The sequence below is a fragment of the Cyprinus carpio genome, chromosome A2 (assembly GCF_018340385.1).
Source record: "Cyprinus carpio isolate SPL01 chromosome A2, ASM1834038v1, whole genome shotgun sequence".
Taxonomy (NCBI): domain Eukaryota; kingdom Metazoa; phylum Chordata; class Actinopteri; order Cypriniformes; family Cyprinidae; genus Cyprinus; species Cyprinus carpio.
In genome coordinates this window covers 11,648,711-11,665,832 of record NC_056573.1, presented here as the reverse complement: position 1 = coordinate 11,665,832, position 17,122 = coordinate 11,648,711, and the positions used below count along the sequence as shown (strand labels likewise).

The following is a 17,122-nucleotide window of genomic DNA, read 5'->3' as shown; positions in this document are numbered from 1 at the left end:
CGCCTCCCGGAGGGCAGGAAGTTAAACAGTCTATGGTCAGGGTGAGAGGAGTCCTTAAGAATGTTGCGAGCTCAACATAGACAGCGTTTTCTCTGGATGTCCTCAATAGCAGGGAGTGAGTGGTGTCCCTGTGATGGGTTGGGCGGTTTTCACCACGCTCTGCAGTGCCTTTCAGTCAACAACTAAGCAGTTCCCATACCAGACTGTGATGCAACTGGTCAGGATGCTCTCGATTGCACACCGGTAAAGTGTGTCCTGAGGAAGAAGAGGCGCTGGTGAGCCTTCTTGACCAGGCTGGAGGTGTTTGTGGTCCAGGACAGGTCCTCCGAGATGGTGGTTCCCAGGAACTTGAAGCTGGAGACACGTTCAACAACCATCCCGTTAATGTGGATGGGGTCATGCATGCTTCCTTTCTTCTTCCTGAAGTCCACAATGAGCTCCTTTGTCTTGCTGGTGTTAAGGAGCAAGTTGTTGTCAGCACACCGTGAGACGAGGTGCTGTACCTCCTCCCTGTAGGCAGTCTCAACGTTGTCTCTGATGAGGCCAATCACCATGGTGTCATCTGAAAACTTGATGGAGTTGGATCCATCCACAGGCTTACAGTTGTGGGTGTAGAGGGATTAGAGGAATGGGCTCAGCACACAGCCCTGTGGTACGCCGGTGTTGAGTGTGATGGTGGTGGAGCAGGAGTGGCCTGACCTAACCTGCTGAGGTCTGTTGGTCAGAAAGTCCATAATCCAGTTGCAGAGGGAGGTGTTAATGTCCAGGTCTCCAAGTTTTGTGGTCAGCTTGGAGGGAATGACAATGTTAAATGCTGAGCTGAAATCAACAAACAACATCCGTACATATGTGTTGTTATTGTCCAAGTGTGTGAGTACAAAGTGCAGCACTGTGCATACTGCATTCTCTGTGCTTCTTTTGCTATGGTAAGCAAATTGGTGTGGGTCCAGTGTGGGTGGGAGGCAGTCCTTGAGGTGTGCTAGGACCAGTCACTCAAAGCACTTCATAACGATAGGTGTGAGTGCTACAGGGCGGTAGTCATTCAGGCACATCGGGGGTAGTGTTTCGGCACTGACACAATGGATGTGGACTTAAAGCATGTTGGCACAGTTGCTTGGATGAGGGACAGGTTGAAAATGTCTGTGAAGACCCCAGCAAGCTGCCCTGCACATGCCCTAAGCAAACGTCCAGGAATGCCGTCCGGGCCAGCAGCCTTGCGTGCATTGATCTGGCTCAATGCAGTGTGGATATCTGTGGAGGTGAGTTTGAGGGGTTGGTGGTTTTCTGAGAGTGTGATCTTGGTGGCTGTCTCCTTGCTTTCGCTGTTGAAGCGAGCATAAAAGTCATTTAGCTCATAAAGGAAGGAGATGTCTGTGACGGTTGGAGTAGAGTTGCTTGGCTTGTAGTCACTAATGGCCTGGATGCCCTGCCATATGCGTCGGGGGTCAGAGTTGGAAAAGTGCTCTTCTACCTTTAACTTGTAGCAGTACTTGGCCTTTTTTATGCCCATCCTCAGGTTAGCCCTGGATTTGCTGTAGGCCTGAGCGTCATCTGATCTGAAGGCAGTGTTGCGGGCTTTCAGCAGGAGTTGCACCTCCATGTTCAACCACGGCTTCTGATTAGGGCATGTTCTGATCTGTTTTTCTGTTGTAACACTGTCAATGGTGGTGTTGATGTAATCCATTACAGAGGAGGTATAGATATCAATGTCCGTGTGAAAGCCACAGGCAGCCTGAGAAGCAAACAAACTCCAGTCCGTGTGTTGAACCCTGTCCTGAAGTAAAGAGTCTGCTCCAGTTGGCCACACTTTGATGGTCCTCACTGATGGCTTCACACGGTCGATGAGGGGTGAATACTTAGGGGTGAGAAACAAAGAAAGGTGATCAGACTCTCCGAGGTGGGGGAGAGGGGTCACGATGTTAGGTCCATCAATGTTTGTGTAAACATGATCCAAAGTTTTGCCTTCTCTAGTGTGGCAGGAAACATGCTGATGGAATTTGGGGAGCACTGTCTTTAATTTGGAGTGATTAAAATCACCCACGACAATAAAAGCAGCCTCCTGGTGAGCAGTCTGTTGTTTACTAATGGCCGCATGCAGTTCGTTCATAGCAAGCTCTAAAGGTCTACACTTAACCATGAGAAACTCTAGGTTAGCTGAGCAGTGTCTCCCAACAATGACAGTGTTCATACACCAAGCTTTGTTAACATAAATGCACAATCTGCCACCTCTTGTCCTGCCAGAGTCATCTGTTGTCCTATCTGCCCGGAGCGTGTAGCATCCGGCTAGCTCAATAGCATTATTGGGTACGTCGCTGTGTAGCCATGTTTCTGTGAAAACCATGACATTACAATCCAAAAGTCTCTTACTTTGGGTGATGTGAAGTCGTAACTCATCCATTTTGTTCACCAGTGACCGCACATTAGCGAGGAAAATGCTGGGTAAAGAAAGCCGGAGCGGTGGTAGCTTTAGCTTAGCTCTTATACCTCCGTGCTTCCCCCGCCTTTGTTTATGATCTCAATGCCACCTGCGAGCACTTCCACCCAGCCGGGTAGAGTGCATAGCCTCGGGTGTTCTGGAGATATCAGGGATGAGTCAAAGATTGGTGATAAAACTGTTGGAAAAGTGCACACCAGTATCCAAAACTCCTGTCGGGTGTAAGATTTTAAGGCAAAGCTGTTCAGTACGAACAGACCCGAGATGAATGGAAAAATACTGCAAAATTGCAAAAACTGAAGAGACGGTGAGCCTCGCGATGTGTACGCGCCGCCATCTTGGTCAAGAAAAGGAATAGACCCAACAACAACAATCTACCGGAGACTGCAACGCCATTAGACAGCAGTGTTGACAAGCGCTTGTGTGAGGGGGTCTCAAGCTTTCACCATGAGTTACACAAATTTCAACCAGTTCACACGCTCACATGCCACACCTTGTATTTCTCACACTATATACAGGTCCTTCTCAAAAAATTAGCATATTGTGATAAAAGTTCATTATTTTCCATAATGTAATGATAAAAATAAACTTTCATATATTTTAGATTCATTGCACACCAATATTTCAATATTTCAGGTCTTTTATTGTTTTAATACTGATGATTTTGGCATACAGCTCATGAAAACCCAAAATTCCTATCTCAAAAAATTAGCATATCATGAAAAGGTTCTCTAAACGAGCTATTAACCTAATCATCTGAATCAACTAATTAACTCTAAACACCTGCAAAAGATTCCTGAGGCTTTTAAAAAACTCCCAGCCTGGTTCATTACTCAAAACCGCAATCATGGGTAAGACTGCCGACCTGACTGCTGTCCAGAAGGCCGTCATTGACACCCTCAAGCGAGAGGGTAAGACACAAAAAGAAATTTCTGAATGAATAGGCTGTTCCCAGAGTGCTGTATCAAGGCACCTCAGTGGGAAGTCTGTGGGAAGGAAAAAAGTGTGGCAAAAAACGCTGCACAACGAGAAGAGGTGACCGGACCCTGAGGAGAGATTGTGGAGAAGGACCGATTCCAGACCTTGGGGGACCTGCGGAAGCAGTGGACTGAGTCTGGAGTAGAAACATCCAGAGCCACCGTGCACAGGCGTGTGCTTTTGAACCAGAAACAGCGGCAGCAGCGCCTGACCTGGGCTACAGAGAAGCAGCACTGGACTGTTGCTCAGTGGTCCAAAGGTACTTTTTTTTCGGATGAAAGCAAATTTTGCATGTCATTCGGAAATCAAGGTGCCAGAGTCTGGAGGAAGGCACTGGGGAGAAGAAAATGCCAAAAATGCCTGAAGTCCAGTGTCAAGTACCCACAGTCAGTGATGGTCTGGGGTGCCATGTCAGCTGCTGGTGTTGGTCCACTGTGTTTTATCAAGGGCAGGTCAATGCAGCTAGCTATCAAGAGATTTTGGAACACTTCATGCTTCCATCTGCTGAAAAGCTTCATGGAGATGAAGATTTCATTTTTTTAGCACGACCTGGCACCTGCTCACAGTGCCAAAACCACTGGTAAATGGTTTACTGACCATGGTATTACTGTGCTCAATTGGCCTGCCAACTCTCCTGACCTGAACCCCATAGAGAATCTGTGGGATATTGTGAAGAGAAAGTTGAGAGACGCGAGACCCAACACTCTGGATGAGCTTAAGGCCGCTATCGAAGCATCCTGGGCCTCCATAACACCTCAGCAGTGCCACAGGCTGATTGCCTCCATGCCACGCCGCATTGAAGCAGTCATTTCTGCAAAAGGATTCCCGACCAAGTATTGAGTGCATAACTGAACATAATTATTTGAAGGTTGACTTTTTTTGTATTAAAAACACTTTTCTTTTATTGGTCGGATGAAATATGCTAATTTTTTTATGCCAAAATAAATTATTATTGATTCAGTCAAAAACTCTCCAACTGCTTTGCAACCAGAAGCTTTAACTTTGCTTTGGCAACCTGAAACTAAGAAAAGTACTAGAAATGTTAAAACAATTGGTAAATCTGATAAAAGTCAGACAAATTCATCCAAATAAAATAAATTGTTTTATGTATTTAAAAAATACAAATGTATCAAAAATAAACATAAATTTGGCCCTGAACGAGTCAACTGAACAGCAGTGCTCAATGTACATACTGTACACATACAGTAGGATTGCAGAACTTGCCCTGAGCATGTATGTCAAGGACACAAATTTCTATAATGACATGAGTATGACACAGGTATTATAATATGAAGGTGGTTTATGAGGACACTACCTGTGTCCCTGTATTTTAAAAGGCTTGAAAAAACATACTAAATTATGTTTTTTTGAAAACCAAAAGAGAGAAAAAAATACACATTTTATACAGCTTCATTTTATCTTTCTTTTGTAAGTTGTAATTTTTCACATCACAATCCCATGACTACATGGTAGGGGGCTACGGGACTCACACTTAGAGCACTGTGGCTTCTCCACTCAAATGCAGATACATAGAGAACATGATATACATGTCCAATATAAACAAAACAAAAAATATTAACAATCATACAAAAAACACAACACTAAAAAAAAATCCATATCACCCTATGTGTACTCTCTCTCTCTCTCTCTCTCTCTCTCTCCCTACTGTACGTACACACACACACACACACACACACAGCTTGACATATATGCGTGTACAGTATGAACATTAAGCACTGCTATTCAGTTGGCTCATTTGGGGCCAAATTTCTTTTTCTTTTTTATATTATATACAAAAACTATTTTTGTAATATATAAAACCATGTATTTTATTTGGATGAAATTGTCTTTTATAAGATTTACCAATTGTTATTATTTGTATTTCTGCAGGTCAATTATGAACAATAGGTAAAATTAAACTGCTAGCAAAACTTCAGAGAATTGGGCAGAGCTGAGTGGCTCCTCCCTAACAGATGTAATCTCACTCCAAACATTTGATATAAATTGAGAGCCCTGTTATGAGATATCCACAACTCTAGTTTAAACGAGTATAAAGGCAGTGTTATCAGTCATAACTTCTGCCGAGAAATAGCACAGACACTGGAAGAAGATGATTGTCAAAAGGAGTATAGTTTGAAAGTCTGTGCATTCAGCTGTATGCACACTGCTTCAGACAGCACACCAGTAGTGCTTCAACGGACAAAAACACACAATTATGTCAAAATGCACAGTTTTGGCAAGTACCTTGTGTGAACTTGTCTTAAATAAGTTATAAAGTCCTAAATGCCTGTAAAGAGTTGGGAGAAAATCGGATGTGTGTCAGATCCACATCATGTGCATCAGACTTTTGTGCTTTTTTCAGTTGCTTATAAACATATACATGGCTAAAGTCTAATAATACTGTATTCAGTACAAACTGGGCTACAATAATATTTAAATAAAATGTATGTGCATGACTGTGTTTTTTAGAAAACAACGTTTATGTGTGGTTAGTGAAAAAATAAAATTTTGAAGTCACTGAAATAAGGTCCTAAAAAACCTAGAAAACATTTGTTCACAAGACTGTCAAACATGGACCTTGTAGCTTGGAATTTTTGCTTCAAAATGATGTGAAGATCATCTTGTTTACATGCTCACAGAAAACAAGAGATTGATTTAAATTTTCTAAGACACTTTTTGTTTCGAAAGGGCATATGCGATTAGGCATGATTGACCATCAATATTAGTGTGATTCACACCTGAGAAGACAAAAGCCCGCATAATGAGCCTTTCAGTCAAGTGTGTGAAGAGGGAAGAGTTACAATAAAGAATGTGAGGACAAAATAAATGTATATATTTTTAGATTTGTAGTTTATTTAGAATATTTTTAATTATCCCACAAAATAACTTGAGATTCACTTGCGAGTGCAGTTAAACAGTTTATTAGGAACAATCAAAGCTGACTTTCAAAGCTGAATTTTTAGCATCATTACTCCAGTCGCATGATCCTTCAGAAATCATTCTAATATTCTGATTTGCTACTCAAAAAAATTTGTTATTATTATTATTATATATTTTTTTGAGTAATTGAAAGAATGGCATCGTTTGTAACATGATTATTGTATTTATCATCACTTTTGTGCAAATTAAAAGTTTTAATTTCTATATATACTGACTCCCAGCTTTTGAATGTTATAGTGTATAATGTTACACTTGGAGTAAGACTGGAGTAATGATGCTGAAAATTTGGCTTTGATCGCAGGAATAAATTAAATTTTAAAATATATTAAAATAGAAAGCACTTAATTAAAATAGTAAAAATATTTCACAATATTACTGCTTTAGCAAATGCAACTATATGTATTTTGGATCAAATAAATGCAGGCTTGGTCAGCATCCTGAGCAATACATCCTGGCATCGTGAAACATTGAGGTGATGTAAATTAAACTTCATAATGTTTCAATGATTATACATTTAGTCTGCAATTAAATTTTTACTTGATATCGTATTGCTGTCTATGTTATACGTTAGAACATAAAAAAATAAAATAAAAAATACATCCTGGCATCGTGAAACATTGAGGTGATGTAAATTAAACTTCATAATGTTTCACTTGATTATACATTTAGTCTGGAATTATATTTTGGAAAAAGTCTAACTAGTAAAATTATATGATATATGACAAAGTTATACAAGTTATATGAAAACTAATACAAGTGGATTAATAATAAAAAAGACTTACTCATGTTTATGATCTCTGTTGGTTTAAGCAGCTTCATTCTTTTTTCTGAGGTAATCCAAATCTTATTCCTCTCAGCACGTCTTCTTGAGGTGAATTATGTACCGGTATTATTCCTCTCAGCGCGAAGCGGACAGTAAAATAAAAAAAACTTGAAGAACAGTCTCACTGCTTTGTTTGCTGTCATGTGGGCGTTTACACGAAGCGAGCTTCATGTTGTCTATAATAATATCAGTAGCGCATTCAGCGATCAAAACTGAAAGCGTAATTTGTTATTTTCGGGGTTATCAGGAGAAGATGCCACAAAACGCGTGTCCACGTTGATTGACTCCAGAGGGTTAAAAGAGACAGCACTGCTTTTAAAGGGGACATCGGATGCCCATTTTCCACAAGTTGGTATGATTGTTTAGGGTCTTCATGAAATGTCTGCAACATACTTTGGTTAAACTTCCTTAATGGTCGGGTAAAACAACAACCTTTTTACTTTGTCAAAAACAGCTCTGTTCACAGTGACCCCTGTTCACGGTGCATGTCTCTTTAAATGCTAATGAGCTCTGCTCACCCTGCCCCTCTCTTCTATGGAAGAGGAAAAGCGATTTGCAAATAATCATAAAAATATAAAGCGTGGGACTTACTTCTTGTGGAGGTGCAGCTGGATTTCGAACAGTGGGTACTGACCCATCCTTGAGTTTTAACTTTTTAGCAAAACCTGCCTTGAATTATCCCTCGTTCAGAAAGCAGTCTGGTGTAAAATAATTCGCCATTGAAATGACTGAATTTTGCATCCAATGTCCCCTTTAAAGTGAAATCTGATGAAGTCTGTCATTGATGTAAATCACAGAACAAAAGAAAAAAGAGAAATCACTAGAATGCTCTAGTCACTGATTCACTTCTGTAGCTTGAATAAAGAATAATCTATATAGTTTATGCATGTACAATTACTGTAAGTTTATGTGAAGATTGTTTTAAGTTCACTTAAATTAAAAGTTATATTTTTCAGACCCTATTAAATTTTAAAAAATGTCTTTCAGTTATATTGTAATGTTGAATGGCTATAATTAATGACTAAAACTGAGGTGGAAATGCATTTAATAGAGACATCAGAAGCAGTTTTGGTATCAAAATTACTGGCCTTTGTTAATAACAGGCTGCTTAGTAAAACAATGCCATTAAACACATATTTAAAATATACCATCTTTATGTTGTTTCTACATTAATTTGGAGGTTCAATGTGAAATTATGACAATATGAATGTATTAATATGCAATTAATCACAATTAATTACAAAAAAAATGTTTTTGTTTTTTTATCGATTGACAGACAGCAGTATTGTTAACCTTTTATAGATGTTGTTATTGGTAATATTAGTCAATTTTACTGCCGAATATGCATTTAAATGTAATTTCTAATTTTATAGGCCCCACACCCCCTTGCTCCCTTCAAATTTTCAATTTGATAATCCAGCCCTCAAATGAAACTAATTGAATAGCTCTGCTATAAAGAGTCAGAGTGTCTATAATTTGCTTGAAAAGAAGATTGTGGACGTCTTTGAGATTGATTACAATATAAAATCATCAAATCTACCACCCCTTCTTTGGAGGAACTTTGTGGTTTTCATCTTTCTGAAATAGACTTGCTTGTGTTTGCAAGATGAATGCTGTGCCCAGTCACATAATATAAATAGCACTTTTAACAACTTTGATTGATTTTGGATGTGACTTCTGTTTACCTAAGTGCTCTTGTTGTCTCTGTTAAATACAAATAGTGTAATTATGATGACACCCTGACATTCAGTCCTGATGTGACCCAAAGAACCTGCTCACCTCACTGTCTCAAAGAGCTGATTCACGTGGATTACTTTCAGAAAGTTCATACGTTTCAAATGCTTATCAAACTCTTGAGTTCACCTGTTGCGAGCTGTCTAGACGGTGATGTTTGATGAAAAGGACGAGAGAAGGCCACGGCAGATGCTTCATGCTCTCTGCATTAAATGTCGAGGGTTTTCAGAAGTGACTAAATACAATGAGTTCTTACAGAATAAACTAAATGCAATGAGTTCTTACAGCTTAACCTTACAATGTTTTATATATATATATATATAAGTGTGGCAAAGTAATGAATGTAAGGTCATAAAATTGAATCATTGGCTCTTTAAGGTTTAGGAGCCAAAAGACTTGAGTTGACAATTTACAGCATTGCTTAAAAGGTGGTAGCTTAGGTTCATTGAGTTTATAGCTTCTTACTTGAGCTTTGCCAAAAGTGACTGCTGTGTTGAAAGGATGTTTTAGTATATTCAATATGAAAATGTAATTAACATAAACTGGAGTGCTTTTCTAGTTGTATTTTTGTTTGAATTTTATACTGTCACTGTAGTGATTCTGACTTTATTTGTGCCATATAAATATCACTGTTTTGTAAGAATACGTATGCCTGTTTAAAGAAAAACGTCAAATTTGTTGATTATGGTTTCCGTTACAGTCAGTTTAACCTCATGCTAACCCATAATATATTTTTTTTAATATTTAATGTTTTTATTATCAGTGTTGTTATATTTACACTATTATAGTATTTGATAATTTTCTGAATAAGCTTTTATTTATATATTTTCAGTTATCATTTTTCATTTTAGTTTTATTTTATTACGTGCTTTTGCCATTTTTAGTACTTTTTCTATCATTTCTATTTAGCTTTTTTTTATTTTAGTTGTAGTTTTGATCATTTTAGTACTTCAGCTTATTTTATTTGAATTACTGTAATAGGCAACATTTTTCATTTTTGCTTCTAATATTTATATTTTCAGCTTTATTTCAGTTAACAAAACTAATTGTAAGTTTCCGTTTTAGTTAGCAGTAACAACACGTGTGAATATGTATCTTTAATTAGATGCTGTAATACCAACAACCAATCGATGTACATCATAGTAACGATTCCCAGATTATTTTGAATGTAAAAATGACTCTCAGTTCAGTGAGGGAGTGAACTGGTAACTCGGCAAGGGCTTTGAACGATTCACAGTGAGTCTGATTCAAACCGCTAACTCATAAGCGAATAGAGGACTGTTTTGTGAATCTTTTTACTGATTCCGTAAAAAGAACCAGACATCACGACTGCACTGTTTTCATTTGCAGGAGCTCTAGCCTGAGGATATCTGATGCATATGAATGCACACAAAGATTTACTGACTGTCACTGATGCCGTACAGATTATAAGTGATTGGTAACAGAAATAAGCTCAGTAGATTTAGCAGTCACTTTCTCTGTGCTTGTTTACAAGAGAGTGAGGACGCGGAAGGATGGTAAGGCAAGTGTGTATCATAGCAGTTATATCTGTGATAGACATCTGCGTCTTCTTGCCTGCAGGCCCTGCGTGTGATGGCAAAGGTCATGAGGGAATGCTGGTACGCCAACGGAGGTGCTCGTCTCACCGCGCTGCGTGTGAAGAAGTCTGTATCCCAGCTCAGTCAACAAGAGGGCATCAAGATCTAGAGCAAACCTCTCTTCATCTTTACACTGCCTATCCACTCCCTCCACTCATCTAGAGAGGACAGCGAGGGACGTACATCCGGTGTGGAGGTTTACTTCAATCAGGGATATCGAGAGACCAGAAGCGATTGGTGCTGTTCCCTGTAGACATCCTCATCATGCAAGACCACCTCAGACAAACTTTACCAGCCTTGCTTCATCTGGTGAGTCACCAAACAGCTAACCACAGATGGCCATTCGGTGTCAATGATGTGCTTTGCAAGCTGGACTTGAGTCTTTTTGGGCTTATTTCTGTATAGCCTGAGTCGACTTGCTTGTGTATATTTGTATGCTCATATTCACGTATAGATGTACACTGAAACAAAAACACGACTTCACCGCACTCTCTTTCCAGAGACCGGGAGCAAGCGAGAGCAGCGCATTCAATCATGCAGCATATTAGAAGCAGCCCACGGAGCTGCCTGAAGGGAGCAGTCCTTAAAGAATCAGCATGAAAACTGGGTTAGTCATTAAGAGCCATTTGTACAAAGGCCAACTTAGCTACAGAACATCTGCGTTAATGTAATAAGGATGTGTATGCTTTGATACACATTTGAACGGAGGGGAGATCTGATTATATTTTGCTTCAGTACATAATTTACAGTTTCCGTTCATGCACCTCGAGGCTTTAAGAGAACATGGACACATGTAGCTCGGAAAGATGGTAACTATGACCTATGTATTGTATTTTGCACTGTCCATATAGTCTGAGCATGTTCTTCTGGTTGAGTTATCCAGTCTTACTAGTTTTGCTGTACGTGCTGTTTTTATGGAGCTGGATTTATTCAGATCAGTACAAGACGTCATTTTGATTGTGACCCCATGCGTATAGTTGAGCAACAGTCTTTGAGCTGCAATGTACTGTATCCCGTGGATGTGTAACTCTGTATTTGGTCAAGCTAAGCAGCAATAAGTGCTCCTTTGATTATTGTTTTTTTTGTATTTCATAGCTGGAGGCTAACTGCGCCTAGAGTCAATGAATGTGCTTTATGTCCCTTATCAAACTCTTTCTGTGATCTCAAAACTTTTTTAGACCGTCTATAGACATTTTGAAGAAATCTGTCTTTATTTGGACAGCCGAAAATGGGGTGTTTTTTTACAGTCAAGTCAGGTGGAAATCGCTGGAAATCACTCTTTGAACCAGGCTACTTTAAAGGAATAGTTCGCCAAAAAATGACGAATATCGTCATCAATTCCTCACTTTCATGTCATTTCAAACTAATGAGACTTTCGTTTGTCATTTTTAATGAAATCTGAGAGATTACAGTCCATCCTTTGAAAGTCTATGTAACCAAAATGTTGACACTTTAATAAGTTCATAAAGAGTTCCTAAAATGTCTATGAACTTCATTTTAAATATCCTCATTTGTGTTTCAAAGATGAACAAAAGTCATACAGGTTTGGAATGAGTAACTGATGACAGAATTTTCATTTTTGTTATAAACTCATGCCAAAAATCACCAGCAGCCTTCAGTACGTTCCAGTCAAACAATGAAGCAAATGTCTAGGTTTCTCTAGGTATCCACAACCTCACCGGATCAGATATTGTCTTAAGATTTTATTTTTTTCATTTGATGTCATTTACTCTATCTAAAGAGTCAGTGTACATATTTTTTACATATATATATATAAAAAGGAAACAAGACTACACGGTCACTTTGGTGTCATGTTGAACATTCAGTATTTTCGATCTGAGCTTAAAAAGGTCACACTACAATAGCGCCACACTGTTCTGCAACCCACATTGGCATTAACTCGATGAATCAATGTGTTCCTGCTCAAAAGGGCAGGAAATGATGTGGGATGCAGCCAGGAACACTTACACTATGATATGCAATCTCACTGTGTTCTCCAGCGCATGATGCAAAACAAGTGCCTCGATTTTATAAAGATTGTGCTTTCTGCAAAGTCACGAATTATTGGTATTTCCAGCCCCTGAAATCCAGAATGGATCTGTATTCGTAACTATTTGAAGGTCATACCTCTGTTCATCTTTGTTCATTCCAAGGTTATTGTTTTGCTATTCAGATTCATTTTCCTTTATATATTAGTCATTCCAGAAGCCTTTTTTATAATGAGTGCCTACTGTGGTTGGTGTAAAAGTAATTTGTATGGGTTTCTGGTCACACTGAAGCTTCTTTAAAAAGCTGAACCAACACTACAGTGCAAAACTCAAAAACAATTCATCTCAAAAGCATACCTCTTTGGACAATGTAATAATTTACCTCAGTGTACATAAAGGTTTGTTCATTTAAATTAAATTGATTTGTACAAAGTACTTTCATTGTAAAATGTTTTTATGTTTTGTTTGTGTCTTTCAAGGAATTGTCAATAATGTATTCCAGTGCTCTCCCTGATATTTGAAACACTCGGCAATCTCTGCAAATGAGAAAGACTTTTCTTCTACAGTGTCACTTTGTCATTTAGAGTAGTGTTCACAGATCAGATTGAGATGAATCACTGTAAACGAATGAGAAGATATGCGGATATGTCTTTTTTCGGTTGTTAAACTTATAAATATGAAATTCATGTTAATAAATAGGTACTTATTTTACCTTGGAAAATTTGGTGTATTTCTTGAAAGTTGGTTGTACTTCAACTTAAGTGCAACGCATTGTCTCTTCAATGTTCTTGTGTGGATGTCTGTAGTTTTATTTCTCTGTTGCAGCACTGAACATCAATAATTGATTTTCATAGATGCCCATTTTGATTTTTGCCTAAATGTTTCTTCTCTGACTCCACTAACAGACCGCTTAATAGAAGCACACTTACATTGCTGTACAAAAGTTTGAAAGAAATAAATTAATACTTTTTTTCTGCAAGAACTCGTTAAATTGATCAAGAGTGGCAGTAAATTTGTAATGTTAAATTGAAATAAATGCTATTCTTTGTATTCTGAAGAATTCTGAAAAAAACTGAGATAACAATATTTTACAATATAGCAGTATTTTCACTGTATGATTGATCTGCAGGACTTGAGCGTGTTCCTCTGTACAGTAAAGTGCAGCTGTGATATCCGTCTGGATTTCTGTTCAGGTATTGCAGCTGTATAAAAGGGTTCTCTGGTGCTCTGAAAATCTACCAACTCATTTGTTCTTTCTTCACAACACGTCAAAGTCCACCTGCTGCTTCTACCTCAACACAACGATCAGGTGAGGGGAGAATGCAGGAGCAGAACAAATGGGTCTCAGGCAAAAGAAACAGCAGGTGTGAAAAAGTCTTCGAGAAGAAATTTGACCATCATGTGTCTAAAAAGTATACATGACACTGTAAACATCTAGTCTAGTTCATTTAATCCCTGAGGACACTGAATATTTAACTGTGTGCGAGTCTATGATGTTGCCTCATGTTCCACAAACTGAGGACTTGCTTTCACTTGCCTACACTTCCTGACTACATATACACATACATACATATACATGACACATACATGTATATCTATTTTTCTTTTATCTATTCTTTGCAAACTTACATATGCCAAAAAATCCAAAAAAGAATCTAATAAAACAATTGAACTTGAATGAAAGATTTTAATTGCATTGACAAGCAGGTAAATGAGAACGGTACAATGCTCTGAATATATTATTTAAACATTTTCTTTTTAGACCTCTACATTGTTCATCTAGAACATTTGTTGATTTTAGATACATTTCACGCTCTGTTCTCAGAGCCTTTTTTAATGTGTGTGCTGTATGTGTTTAGAAAGTAAAGAGATTTACTTCATCCACATTCTGGACTGTGGACAACTGGCTCGGTTGTGCTCAAACTTTTATGAAATCTACATTATAAATAAGTAAGAGGAGCTGAAGGTCAAACAAATGTTGTTCTCTCTGTTTCAGAGGCCACAAGCGATGCTGACATGAAGAGTGGTCTGAAGCGCTCTTTCTTTCTTTTTCCTTCACTCTAATGCACCTGAAGACACAAGCTAGATACTGTACCTTAAAGCGACCGTATCCTTGACCTCTACCTAAACCTAAACAGACCCTGTTGGGCCACAGAGTGAACAACTACTACTTTTTTTTATCAATTAAAGGGGTCATATGGTGCAATTTAAAATTTTCCTTTCTCTTTGGAGTGTTACAAGCTCTTGGTGAATAAAGAAGATCTGTAAAGTTGCAAAGACTAAAGTCTCAAATGCAAAGAGATTTGCCCCCCTGAGATTCGACCCCTTGAAACGGCTCGTTCTAACCAGTGTTGCCAACTTAGCAATTTTGTTGCTAGATTTAGCAACTTTTCAGACTACCCTAGCAACTTCTTCTTCCAAAAGCACATAGCAACAAATTTAGCTATTTTTTAATTTTATTTGGCTACTTTTAGCAACTTTTGATAAGTGACACATATTTTCCATCTAAATTTCACAAAAAGAGGAAACCAATACACCTTGATACACCTTGTTTTACCTGTGATTGTTGATCAGTCAGTACTATGTAAGAAAAATACTATATCGTATATATAAATATATATTTCTATATCTAGAAAAAATTAAAAAGATAGGCTACTAGTAATTTTCCAGGACATTTTCCATTATCCGTTGTAACCCGAAACACAAAATACAATGCGTAATTGAAAATTGAAAAAATGCAGGTAAAAACCTGTGAATTCTTTTCTTAGAGTGTAGCATACTGACTACGAATACACTGGTTAAAACTAGTTCAGAATGTGTAGTTTTACTAGTTTACTAGCTAATAAAAAAACTTGTAATCGTTCAATAACTCAATATTTTATATAAAAATAGTTATTTATTTTAACATTATATTATGCATTTATATTATTTTACAAACAAATGGAATGTAAAAATATATATTTTTTTACTGAGATTTGATGTAGTGACAATTTTGCTTCGTGATTATGTAATGACGTCATCACGCAATGACATCACAATGTCATTTAGCAACTTTTAGCAACAAAACGACCTTCCTTTAGCAACTTTCCCTGAAAATTAGTTGGCAACAGTGGTTCTAACACGTCCCCACATGTCTACGTCAGTATGTGGGAAGATGTGCATAACACCGCCCAGATGTTCACGCAAAGAAAGAAGGCATACCTTTTATTCTCATTGTAGTATTGTTGCCGCCGCCGCCACCATGTCGTATAGATGCTGTGTGTTTCACTGTGAAAAGCGAAACTACTTTGTTTGGCCTTCCAAAAGAGGACGATATCTGCTTCGTCATGACTGGAGCTGATCCGTGCTGGTCGCTGAGGAAATATATCAACTTTGCACAGTGGATCGCCGGATCAGCTTTCACCGTGGACAAAGCGGAGTCCAGCCTGGGGTCGTCACATGTGGTTGCTGCAAGACCAAGGTACACTCCTTCGTAGAATCCACCTGCCGCACCGTTCAAGCCACCCGCTTCTGCTGACTCAAGGCCGCGGTATGTGACGCTGTTTGGTTGAGAAAGCGAAACTACTTTGTTTTTGCTTTCCAAAAGAAAACACGATTAGAAATCATATTTATATCACGTTTATAATGGGTTTTATGTTTTTGTCTCGTCATCACATTACGTTAAGGGGCGTAACATTTCCGTCACACGCTTGAGGCATTCTGCCAATCACAACTCCCTTGCAGAGCGATGAGCTTTATAAAAAAATCGCCGCGTTTCAGAAGGCGGGGCATACAGGAGAAACAATAATGTATATCATGTGGAAAATAATGTGTTTTTTTTTTTTTTATCTTAAACCGCATAAACACATTTCATTACACCAAATACACAAAATAATGTTCTTTTTAGCAGCATCATATGACCCCTTAGTCAACAGAAACTATCCATTCCGTATTGCAGGAACAAATGGGATGGTTTCAGTCACTTTCATTTAGCGGCGTTCCCAAGGCCTTTGTATTAATGTAATTGTTGAATTATTGTTCTCTGTGAAAGAAATATCAAATAATGAAGTCTAGACTCAAAGGTTGCATAAGAACAGGTCTGCCACTACTGCCATGTTGATCTGGCCTCATCTCTGAAGAGACTCACTCCACTGCTACACAACTTACAACTGCGTCAAAAGAATGACTTTTTCAAGCATAACTTGAGTAATGTGCCAAGAGAGACTGGATACTGAAGCAAACACAGTCTCAGATCTGATCATTCAGAGCACTGTTTAAAGGCATCTCTTTTTTTTCACCTTGAACATCTTCAGAGGCATTTTTGTCCTTTTCCAGACAAGGCAAATTTGATTGATTGCTGCATATATTATCATTCTGAGGAATCAGTTATGACATGACATAAACTAATGTTGGCATGTGTGCTTTTTCTTCAAAGTACAACGATAGGTATTAATAATGCCTAGACCTGAAACTAAAGAGGTCGAGTCCACTGGAGATTATTACTTTACAGCGCCACCTTGTGGTGGTAATGAACTGTTGACAATGTAAAGTAAACTTCAAAAAAAAAAAAATCTATATATTTATATATGACACGAATAAAGATATTTATTGTTTCAAATAATATTAATATATTAAATATTAATCATTT

The 17,122-nt window shown here is 38.2% G+C and overlaps 1 protein-coding gene across 2 annotated transcripts in view; it reads left to right on the top strand.

The window, feature by feature from the left end:
• LOC109098212 (TGF-beta receptor type-1-like) overlaps positions 1 to 13,206 on the top strand; it is a 56,425-nt gene extending 43,219 nt beyond the window's left edge. The window contains exons 9-10 of one of the 2 annotated variants that reach the window (XR_006162020.1): positions 10,491 to 10,816; positions 11,008 to 13,206. Coding sequence is in view for 1 of the 2 variants with exons in the window: in XM_042773037.1 (XP_042628971.1) it covers positions 10,491 to 10,616 (126 nt within the window). In the remaining variant the exon portion in view is untranslated. Of the gene's footprint in view, positions 1 to 10,490 lie in introns of both variants that reach the window. The other variant, XM_042773037.1, reaches the window with a different exon arrangement.
• The last annotated feature ends 3,916 nt before the right edge of the window (positions 13,207 to 17,122 follow it).